At 32.6% G+C, this 12,933-nt stretch overlaps 1 protein-coding gene across 1 annotated transcript in view; it reads left to right on the top strand.

The window, feature by feature from the left end:
• Window positions 1–12,933, top strand: part of TRIADDRAFT_25733 (uncharacterized protein) — a gene marked incomplete at both ends in the record, with an annotated part of 67,367 nt that overhangs the window by 14,096 nt on the left and 40,338 nt on the right. The window contains 2 exons of the mRNA XM_002113057.1: window positions 3,236–3,369; window positions 4,436–4,531. Of these exons, the coding sequence (XP_002113093.1) occupies window positions 3,236–3,369; window positions 4,436–4,531 (230 nt within the window). The remainder of the gene's footprint in view (window positions 1–3,235; window positions 3,370–4,435; window positions 4,532–12,933) is intronic.

The raw sequence follows: 12,933 nt of genomic DNA, 5'->3' as shown, positions 1-12,933 counted from the left end.
GTGTGTTCTTAACACGATGATACCCAGTTAAATTTTGTGAGAATTGATGCAGCTATTCTAATTGTGACACAGGGATTATGTTCTTACTTTTCTTTAGCAATTCCTAGAAGATACAAGTAATATATTGCGTTTGTTCTAGTCGGAATTTTTTGCTGCTAAATAAGAAGTCAAAACTGATCAAGCTCTCTTTTAGCCAATAGTCTAATAATAACTATATTTGGTATTGAATTTTGCCGAGGATATATTCCAGAGCACTGCTAATAGATAAACCAGACAAGTTCATCTAAATCTAAGACTTGATTACCTTAATGGATAGGTCCTCTAACATGCATGATTTAATACGTACATCACAATCTAATTATATCACAGGTAAATGCTTCCTTGTTAGAAATGATAAATTACTAATTTTGAAGGTGTTATCGCACACAATTTAACCATTCAATACCCCAACTATTTCTTTATTATTTCTTGCTGGCTGGCTACTTAGTTTAAAATTCACCAATGGAAAGATATTGTACTAAACAGTAGTTTAATTTACGTGTCTTTGAAGTATAAACTATTACTGGTAAAATAAAATAAATATATAACATATACCAGTATATTTTAATAATTACAGGTTCAAAATGTGTACTTTCGAAAGCACAAGAAGTTCATGATTTCGCATATTTAAAGTAATCTTATAATCTACACTCAATACGCGTACCGTATATTATAGTCCAGCTACTCATTTCCAACACTATCGTTCTTATTACTTAATTTCTATCACTTTTTCAGCTAGAGTTTATCGCCATTCATGCTAGCAATTGGTAAACTGTGAAATTGTTCGACAAAAATTCAATTACTAGCGTACTATATACTGCCATTATGGGTTGTGCATCAGGAAAGCAACTACAAGTTGTCAACGAAGCCAATCGACCACTTACTCGTCCGTCCGCTTCTGCAAATAATCATTCATCAAATCCGCAAATCCAAAGTACAAATGTTTCGACAAATGAATCTGATCATTCAACGAGAGATGCAGTCCAAGGCTCGAATACTAAAGCATTGAAATCTAGCACTAAGAATAATGATAGCAGGAGTAGTGCAGACAAAAATAAGCACTCCATAACTACAAATTTACGTAAAATTACAAATGTGACAAAAACATCAGGAACTATTGAAACCTTTACAATCTTATGGTCAGAATTACCACAAGTACCAGAAATGTCATTGCAACAAGTCTGTGAACTGCAGCCATCGACTCCAATGGAATGTTGGAATGCTGTTCGAGCAACATCGATTAAATATCAAGAAGACATTAAACCAGCTTTCAAAAGACGTGGTTGGAAAACTATTCGTTTATTTGTGTCCTCAACATTTAAAGATTTCCATGCAGAACGTGAAGTTTTAGTTAAGCAGGTATAATGCCTTGTCAATGCTAACAAAGCTATTCAATAATGTTTAGATTTAGTGTTTGTTCAGCTAAAGCAAAGGATAATAAATGGACTACTTATGTATATATTGAATATCTCAATTTTAGGGATAAAATTTGAGCACGGTGAAAATTATAATTGATTTTTATTACTATAACTTACACAACTTTAAACTTTCGTCTTAGGTGTTTCCAGAACTGAGGTTATGGTGTGAAAAATTAAAGCTGCATCTCATTGAATGTGATTTACGCTGGGTAAGTAAAATATAAAACTTGATATAAGGGTAGGAACTGTACGTTTTCTCTAGTTCTAGCTACCGTTGCTTGTATTTATTAATATACATTGGCGGCAATGAATCCTTTACTTGTTTAATGCTCAGAATTCATGATATCGCGTACTTATGGATGTGTTATCCTATCTTTCAAGTAGACTACAGGGCACTTGTATAATTTGCCATGTATTGATATTAGGCACGAATTTAATTAAATTCTAGTGAACATTTTATTCTACTCATCATGAAAAGTATTATATCCTTAATCACTTCTTGGTATTGTTTCTGAAATTTACTCAGTTCTTGTCTATGCTCTATGGTATTGTGATATATATCAATCACGAGATTCCATATTATAGAAAAATAAGGGCTTTATTGAATCTTATACAAAGATTAACTACACACAGCTCTACTCTAGCCGCATACTACTACGAAAGACTTCTACAACGAACTAACAGAATAATCTAAAGTTGCATGCTTTTATACTTTTCGTAGCATTTGCAGCTACAATCCGCATAGCAACCTTTTACCTTATTTTACACATAGTTAAACTATTCTTAGTCAGATTATTCTACTGCGGACCATCATTAATCCAATATCGATACGACTACAGTACTTATGTAGACATTATTCACACCAGCCAAAGTACAATGAATTAACCATATCCTAATATATGATTTAAAGTTCTATTTTTACCTATAGCCTTATTAGTAACTCAACACCTTACTGTATATAGTGATCTGTACTCTAGCATAGAGTCTCTACCACTACAGTCTATAGTTATAGCTACCAAATATCTTTTAGGATAAATATCTACCGTACATTATACTAAACATGGCTAACAGTCTACAATCACAATACTAGTTACATTACAGGTATCTTTTCCCCAATAATATTGACATACAATCTTTAAGCGATATTATACTACAAATTTGCTATATTTTAGTATAAATCTCTTCAGTATATTATCCCTTTCATACAAGTCGTTATTATCATTTTTGATTAATTTTGTCTACCATTGGTTGAATATCCATTGTGACTTTAAGGTATTAGCTCAAAGGAACGTGTATTCTCTCCTTAAAATTTATCTAGGGAGTGCCGAAAGAAGCTACATCAGAAGAAACGTTAAGGATCTGCCTTGGAGAAATAGATCGATGCTACGAAGATAATCAATGGCCTTTCTTTTTAAATCTGTCCAGGTGCGATATGATGAAATTTTTTTTAGTTTAAATGTTAAAAATTTTGATTTATGGGCGTACCGTAATAATAGTTTATACCGTCCTCTACCTTAAACATCAATTATTGTAAATATTGATCAGCCACCGTTCAGGTTGGATTCCTGAACAATCCGATGTACCTCAAAATTTAGCTCAAGAGTATGGATGGATTTTTGGAACTTCTATAACTGAAATGGAAATTATTCATGGAGCATTTCGTAAAGCTAATCCTAACTGTAATAAGACTTTCTAGCCAGTATCTAGCTCATTTCGTTTTAGTGCATTATCCCTTTACGTTGGTTCTTATTTACGATTGCTACTTTCAATATTTCTAGCATTATTTCTTATTCGTGATCCAGAATTCATAACATCTATACCGAACAATTTTAAAAATGATTTTACCGAATCATCTGAAGAAGCATTGCAAAAGATGAAGCTCCTAAAGACATGTATCAAAGGGAGATTTCCGGTGAGTTAAGTCATTATAATGTCATAAGTTCATATGTGGTAAGCTAGTACAAGAAAATTTGCAACATCGATGTATGGGTGTAAAAATTTGAGCGTAAAACTTGCGAAATACATACAATCTATTCTTAGCCGAGTTTCTGCTGGTATACTTCATATTTTTTATACTTTATCCTTACATTGTAACAACCCCACTTTCCCCACATCCTCGCATCCCTAATATTTTGAATACCGTACAACATGGCACTATTCTGCATGGATACCTTCGAGCATACATTTTATTAATGCTTCTTACCTGCTCCAAGGCTTGGGCGATTTGTTTTAATGGCAAGTTCGTTCATTCTTTTCCTAAGTAATTAATTCGCGCGGTGCAAGCATTTGCGTATTTCTCCACTTCTAGCTAGCTCTTGCTCGCCTCTATTACATATTGTGTAGCATATATTCTTAGTTTAACCATGGACCACTAGAAGAAGACCTGAAGAAGATTTAAAGGTGTTCTTCTAGTAGTCCATGGTTTAGCCTTCACAGATATTGCTGTAAATACTTATAACTTTTCCAAATTTTTCTCATCCATCCTATTTCTAAAGCTTCGACGTTGTTCAAGAAACTATAATGACTATTCTGTACCAGCATAGAGCCAAATATCTATCATTTATCTGACAAAGTATTAGGTTAATAAATCAATATACAGTAAATAGATCATTTATATCTTTTAAAATGGTTCTGCTTTAGTTACTTCGATTTATTTCTGTCATAATTGCTGTTCAATAATGAACACGATGATAGAACTTTGCATCAGTCACGTAATAAAGTGCTCAAAATGATCATAAAGTAATTAATTATATTGACCTCTATGAACTAGCTTAACATTTAGCATTAACACCTTCCCGCTAGCATCTCTAAATCTACAGTTACTTCCATTTATTGTCTTTTGAGAGGCTTAATATAAGCATCCAATTGCTAGCATCTCCAAATTTACAGTTCTTTTCATTTAATTGTCATTAAGTTTCGTAATTTAGTCAAATTGCAGATCCCCATCAATGGGCTTTACACTATTGATATATTTTTAGGATTCACGTGTGGTAAGTTATAGCTGCTCCTTTAATGGAATCGATGAAATTAACGGTACTATTCGAGTTCAAGGTTTAGGACCAGAATCGACTTTTGTTAAAACGGTAAGGTTACGAAACAGCTAAACTATTTTAGTACACATCAAATATCTCGTAGTTCATTATCAGCCATTTTACGATAATGAGGTACATTCTTGGTAAAGTAATAGTTAGCCAGGTTAAGTTATACCAGATTCTCAAGCATGAACTTTTACAGGTGATTGAATTCTTTAAACGTCAAATTAGTCATCAGTATCCTTTAGACGATTCTCCGATGGATAAATTGGAGGTTATACGTGAAGCACATGAGGTAAATGAATCTGTATGCAGCATATGAGTATAAATATGTTGAAAATCCTTCATAGAAAATCAACGGATAAATTCTTCGATCTGATACATTCGCCAAATATTACAATAGACAAAATGATCATCTAGTAGTTATGGATCTTTTTTTTGCGAATTTCTAGCGCATAGACTGGTAATCGTCTTTCTTCTGCCTTCGTAGCCTATATACTATATAAAATATAGATGTATCCCGTTTTACTTCCTTTTTGATTACTCTCCCAAGAATTTGGATCAGTTTACATTCCTTCATGACCAAATATTAACTTTTTATTCCTAGGTATTCTTGAATACGCGATCATCTACCGTATTGGGTCGAGATGATATTTTAGATCAGGTTCGAAATTTCGTAAAATATTAAATTTGGAATTACACTAATTTAGTCGCGATAGTTAGCAAAATTTATTACTAATCTAGCCAATCTCTATAATTATTGATGAATCTTTGGAATCTTTAGATCCAAGATTATATCTGCTCCAAAGGTTCCGGTGTACCTTTAGTTTTAGTTGGCGTTGCAGGAGCTGGAAAAAGTGCAGTTTTAGCACGAAGTGCGGCCACTACAGTCAATAAGGCCCGCAATCATGACATACCAAAGTGAGCATCTAATTAGGACTAAGAATATCTTTCTTGAAAAGATCTCCACCATGATCACATAAAACCTTTAGAAATGAAAATATCTCCTGTATTAATAATCGTTATCAATTCATTTCTTAGTGGCAGTAACAAGGGCTGGAATGTCTTTTACCATTTTATTGGAGCTGCACCAGGATCAACTGATCTTGGCTTTATGTTACAACGGATGCTAAAGGAGTTGAAATATGTTGTAAGTACTGGAGACTATATAGGGATTAGAATGGTTATACGATAACATAATTAGATATAGTGAAAAGAAATTCATCATAGCCTGCAATATGGAACAATTACTTGAAGATTAATTCATATATTTTTTAAATGATGTAGGGAGAAATACCTGCCGATATTGAATCATTAGTGCGATTATCCAATATTACATTGAATAACCCTAACCTACCACCTACCATTTTATTTTTCGACGCCTTAAATCAGGTTCTTGTCAGATACCCTTAAGATTCTTTGTCTCTCTCCTTATTACATCAATATTCATTCAGCATGGCTAATTCACCGTTTCAATGACCTATTAGCTTGATAAAACTAAAGAAGCTGAACAAGTTACTTGGCTACCCTTTACACTATCGAAAAAGGTTCGCATTATATGTTCAGTGATTAACGATACACCTTGCCATCGTAGCTTAGCCAAACGGATCGAGCCTCCTAAGGAAGTTTTTTGTGGTCCATTAGATTTAAATAGCAGAAAGGTAAGTCCTTGAAGTAGGATACATGAATTACTGCGGAGTTATTTTACATCTGGAGGTAATGATGAATTAGATCAGATTTAAATAGCGAACAGGTAAGTCCGTGGAATAGGATACAGAATACCTGTTGAGTTATTGCACGTCTAAAGGTAATGATTAATTAAATTAGATATAAATAGCGGAAAGATAAGTCCTTGGGATAGGATACAGAATATCAGCTCTATTATTTTACATATAGCGATAGCGACTAATTAAATTAGATTTAAATAGCGGAAAGATAAGTCCTTGGGATAGGATATAGAATATCAGCTCAGCTATTGTACATCTAGACGCAGCGTTGGCAAGATGCTAAGTTACGATGACTGATAAAATTCAAACGGTTTATCTTCATTTCGAAAATTTCTACAGTATTAAAGCATAAGCACAGTCCCTAGAATCTACCTTATAGTTTAAGAGATTAAATAGCAGAAAGTCAAGTCGCTGGATAGGGATAGAATGCGGAATGTGGGCTCAGTTATTTTATATCTGGAGGCAGCGATTAACTAGATTAGATTTAAATCGCGAAGAGTTAAGTCCTTGAGTTGGAATAGGGTACGGAATAGAGTGTGTGCGGTCGTGTGGAATATCTGTTTTATTATTTTGCGTCAAGAGGTAGCGATTAATTAAATTACTTTTAATTCGCGCAAAGTTAAGTCCTTAGATTGGAGTAGGATGCAGAATCTATCGGCTCAGTTACTAACTATATTAGATTCAAATAGCAGAAAGTTAAGTTCTTGAATTGGAGTAAAACGCAGGATGTCTGCTCACTTATTTTACGTCTAGAGGTAGTGATTAGCTAGGTTAGATTTAAACTACAGAAATTTAAATTCTTCTATTGGAATAGGATGCGGAATGTTTGCTATTTATTTTACATTTAGAGACAGCGATTAAGTAGATTAGAATTAAATAGCGAAAAGCTAACGCCTTGGATTGAAATAGGATACAGAATATCGGATCAGTTATTTTATATCTATAGGTATTAGGTAGTGGTTAAATAGAATAATATTTAAAATTTTAGGAAATTGCCGATCAAATTTTGACCAAATTTAATAAAAGATTGGATAGTAAGCAAATGGAGCTTTTACTATCTAAGGAAGCATCGGCTAATCCACTTTGGTTATCGATTGCTTGTGAAGAACTGCGAGTTTTTGGTTTATTTAGTAAAGTTACGGAAATGATTAAAGGATTAGCCGATGGTTTGTTGGAGTAAGTCTAATGACAGTATTTAACCATGATTGAAAAGTCACATCCTATAAACTTTGTTGATCCGAATGAGGATAGAGTATGATCTCATTTAGTATTATTTTTAGATTATTAGAACAAGTCCTTACACGCTTTGAAGCTGAGAGTGGTGGACATTTAATGGTAGCAACACTTTGCTTGTTGGAATGTTCTCGCCATGGATTATTAGAGCGAGAATTGCTAGAATTACTTGGAGAAGATGAAGCACTGGAACCACCATCGTCGGAGCAATATCTTAGTGGAGGATTGCCTACCGTAACAAAAATATCTCCAGAAAAGCACATAGAAGAAAAAGATGTAGATGAGACCTTAGCAAAGGATTTATCAAAGCAACTCCATGTCACGGTAGAAGAAACATATCGTAAAACCGATTTTAGCGAAAAGAAAAATTCTTCTAGTGAGTATTTCTGCATTGACTTTTGGATTAGAAGTTCTTTTCTACCTTAGGTTGATTAGCTGCCCAGGTATGTTGCTTACGTGACTAGATATGAATCACTAAATGATTTACAATGTTTTATAGGCGATTATGTCGAGGAATCGCAATCGATTCCTTCTAAGAGACAACCATTGCCTGCTGCTAAATGGGCTGTCGTATTTCGAGCACTAAAGCCATTTCTACGACCATGCGGCGATAGTGGCGAAGGAAGACTCGATTTCTATCACCGCGCCATGAGCAAAGCCGTTCGAAAAAAGTAAGCTTTTAGCTCAAATTAGTGCAGCAATGCTACATATTCTAATCGATTTGAAGAATAGAAAAGAATCTATCTCAGTTATTAGCATCATTAGTTCACAAATTAAAACAAGTCAGTCTGCTATTTCTGACTTGGAAAGTGTTCCATTGGATGGCAATATTTCTACCTGTAAGACTAGATTCTATCGTGAAACTGTAGGCAAAGCAGTAAAAAGCCTCATAATAGTTATGATTACTTTAGCAAGTACTGCAGAACACAATCTACTTCTAGTTTTGCCAATACAAATTCTATGATAGTTTACACCTTTATTTCTAAATTTAGAAAATTAATTATTTCTATAGCTTACCAGGCACTCTTTCATATTTTCAATGTTAGATACTTTAAAGTCAGTTCTGAGGATTATAGAAAGTTTTTATATACCTGGTGGCATGGCAAACTTGCCGGCTATTTCGAACAAGTAGAACACTATGATCGTAAGGCAGAGGTAATTTTCTTGGATTAAGGTAGTTAGATTAACTGATTGAACTTATTCTCAATAGTTTTATATCACTTACAATTAGCTTTTGGGTGGACTTTGATATATCAACATTTGAACTAGTTATTACATCATAGAAGTCGTTTACATGCTTTCAACATTACCATCATTATTTCCGTTATTTTGATATGAATTATAACTATCTAACTCTTCATATACGGTACATGTGTCATCGCTAGGAGTTGCCCTATCATCTAGAAAAATTGCTGGATCATAGCAGATTGGCTCGATGTTTACTAGAATGGCCAGTCTTTGAAAAATTAGCTGCTGATGAATTTAATATCGAACTGTTACGTTCTTGGCGCAAGGTTAATCCACTAAAGTCTATTTATTGTAACACTTAAGTATTAAACTTGCATGAAATCTGACAGATTTAAATTCAATTTAGGCTGGCGGATATGCTACTGCAGCTACACTGTATACTCAAGCTTTAGAGTTCATGTCCTCATCGAATGCTAACATGGGAGAATTAGCTGATAAAAAATGGAAAGTGGCCCGCTTTCTGTTAGTCGCGTATTATAAATAGAATATGAAGAACTGAATTGATGTAGCACTTTCGATCTATAATTTTTTACGATAATTTTTGATAAAATTATTGCAGCTGCTGTGCAGGACAATATGATATCGCGGAAAAGTTATCGAACGAAGCAATTGACATAGAAACGAAGCGGTTAGGAGCACGAACAGAAAAACTAGCTAATCTGTATGAATTGCTGACTGATATTAAAGCTGAAGTAAGTTAACTTGATATAATAAACTATCTAATCCATTCATGGGATGATATATAAGTTTCTAATCAATCAAAATAAGTCAATAAATAAAACTATTGCAGGTATGATTTGAGAACAACTTGATTCAGATACAACACATATCATAAATTCCTACTGTGATCTTTAATCTATTCTATTTAATTTAATTTTTTGAATTAATGCAAACTTAAAGAAAATATTAATAAATATTAACTTTAACATACTAAAAAAACTATGGTTATTTTTGTTATTTGATCAAAGCAAATTATGATTTTAGCACGGACCACTAGAAATTTTAAGAAATTTCTAGTGGTTCATATCTTTAGCCTATCCGATTCTTGATCATCTAATTTCCATAATTTATAGTAATCTTTGTTCTGGAATAATTACCGACATCTAATTTCTATAAATTACAGTTTTTTTATTGTTAAATTTATACTGATTATAAGCATATTAAACTCTAGATCATGTTATTTCTATAATTGACGATTGATGCTGTATTTAGGTCAGCAAATTAGCAGAATTTATTAGAGCAAGTGACGCAGGCAAACACTATGATATAGTGCAGATTGGATTGAAGGCCATTTCGTTACGTAAAAATTTACAGGGAGATGAAAATAAGGTGTTATAAAATTGATAAGAATTTAAAAATTTTGATTTAGGATTAAAATAGATGATATTGGTTAATTACTATACGTAAGTCGGCTAATTATGTTGCAGTACCACTTAGGTTTGGTAGAACTTCGAGTATCTTGGCATTATGGAGCTGTCTATAAAACAGGAATACGCTACAAGGATTTGACTTTGAGGAAAGCTAAAAATGCTAGTGGAACTCACGCAAATAATGCTTTACAAATATTTCAAGAGGTGACTATTTTATGGCCTAAATGAATTAAATTTACTAATAATCTGTTGTTATATTGCATAGATCAAGTGCAGATTATTATTAAGCAGAAATGAAGTGACGATATTTACTTCATCTAATTTAGCTCGGCGATATCGGACATTTAGCAGAAGCAAAATTGAATGTAGGGATGTATACTCTTGATGAGGGATCAGACGCTCAAATGAAGGTAGAGACAATAATTTTTGATCTTTATGCTAGATGAAATTAAACTCGTGTAACCACATACATATTGAAATACGGCCGCTTAATATAGTAAATCAAATAATAGGAAATCACAGCGAAGGCGATAAAGTCGGCTAGAGCATTTAAGAAATGTTTTGTTAAACAAAATTTCATATAATCTAGTCGCATATAAATATTATATTCTAATATGTTATTCGCTTGTACTGAATAAGAATACTTTCTATAAAATACGCAGCTTTTATGTAAATTTCATCCAGCTATTATCCCATCTAAATTTATTAATAGAAGAGAATATGTTTATTAAACGTGATTAGAACGATAGAGGGTATCTTGCATTAAGCTTAATAATGTTTACAGCGGCTATTAAGGCCTCATATATTACGTGTACACAGTAATTATTACTGTAAGGAAAGCTTCTTCTACTTTTTAAAGAAAAGATGCCAGTGATGATAATTTAAATCAATAATAAATTTCTTTCTTGACTAGAATTATGAGAAAGCACTTGAATTGTGTATCCTGGCATATGGCGAGTTTCACAAACTAACAACGCGAATAGTTTTTAACACAGCCATTATTATTGAATATACTGATAAAGGAAAATCCTATACATATTACAAAAGAGCATACGATATTTCTTGCGAGGTAAAATAAGGATATGTAACTTAAAATATTACTATTTTCAGTATATTTATCAGCTGTATCATGAATATTATTCATTTAATTAATATTATAGATATTGGGACCTACCCATCCGTCGACATTGCGAGTCAAATCTGTCCTTGACGAACCAGAATTTCTCGCAATGGCTGAGAATCCTTGAGCAACATTAACGTCATAGTAACACTAATATCTATTATTTGCTTTTAATCAAGACAGAAATGTGCCAAATTTGACATTATACGAATTGTTAAACTACCATTTATATTATTTAAGCAGTACTGTACCTATTTAATTTAGGTTATGTAAGATCTAACTAACCACAGTATATTACAAGTGTCAATATAGAATTAGCACTAACCAAGAACATCAACTGCATTTGCAGTTATGCGAGTGTTCTAATTATATATTGTGGATAGTTGACTAATTTTGTTAACATACTTTACAAGTAATTGATGTAGCACAATATGATGAATATTTTTTGCGATACTGATTACATAATTTAGGAATCTGTACACTTGTATCTAATTAGAAACTAGTATTCTTACAGTAGATTGTTTACTTTAAAGCTATACTCTAGCATCTGGAGCTTCTCATATTTCCTATTTTGCCAACAGTATGGATATTATAAAGAAAACTACCATTATCATTCCGATGAATGGTACGTTCAAAAGACGAGATACATAATGCAATATTTCATGTATTGAAATAAAAATCTTCATCTAACGAAGACTAGGACAACATTATGCAGTACGAACATGAGTTAATTCGATCTTATAATATGAAATAGGTTGGATATTAGGATAAGTACATTTATGATTTATGCTTTTTCAGTTACCCCATGCTATAGTACATACAATCCTAAATGTTATTTATAATTTTATAATATAACAATAACCTTGTTAAAAAAATTCTTTACTAAAAGTTTAAGCCGTAAAATACAATTAAAGATTAGTGATGATAAGACGCAGAGTTGGATTTAGTAAATGTACCGATAGTTTTGTATTACAATGACTGTTTGATTAGGCAAGAAACTACTGAAAATGCAGAACTCGATACTATGGTACTGACACAAATTACGCATCGCATCTTGTTTTTAAGTAGATTAGATGGAGCATTACTATATGAGTCTTTTTGCGAAAATTAACTAAGACTTTAATCACTTCACTAACGCTATATTCAACATCATTATAACCACTAAATTCAATAAGTATTATTATTAATACTTCTTGCCATGGAGGGCTCGAAGAGCTAACGGATGCGGACTAAGTAGCCATTCGCAAAGCTATATTAGGAGATATATTAAAAAAAGAATATTTTATTGTGAATAAAACCGTGTACAGTGCGGCAGTTACTAGTAGATCAGCATGTAAGCTGTCGCGAAGTAACGTGTATAGATACCGTACTAACATTAACAAACTCAACTAACAAATCAGAGATAGAAATCAGTATTTATAGTTTTTGAGATAGAACATACGGTACGTAGAGAACAGGATTGCAGATTTAGATACGAGATATGCCACATCAAACTATGAAATAGCAAACGATTGTAGAAATTAGCGTAGACTATATATGGTATAAATAACTAAACATAACAAGCAATATTTGACTCAAGAGCTTACAGAGCGATCTAAATACATTACACCTACAATTATTAAAATATTGAATAATCTTGTAAAGCCCCATAGAGTAAACTTATATATATATAATCTTGATACCATACATTATTATCTTTCAGTAATTCTATATCTATTTCCAGCAAATATAATCTAGGAATTCAAG

Source organism: Trichoplax adhaerens, genomic scaffold (genome assembly GCF_000150275.1).
Source record: "Trichoplax adhaerens TRIADscaffold_5 genomic scaffold, whole genome shotgun sequence".
NCBI classification, from domain to species: Eukaryota; Metazoa; Placozoa; class Uniplacotomia; order Trichoplacea; family Trichoplacidae; genus Trichoplax; species Trichoplax adhaerens.
The sequence above is the reverse complement of the archived record's forward strand: the minus strand, read 5'-3'. Positions and strand labels throughout refer to the sequence as shown.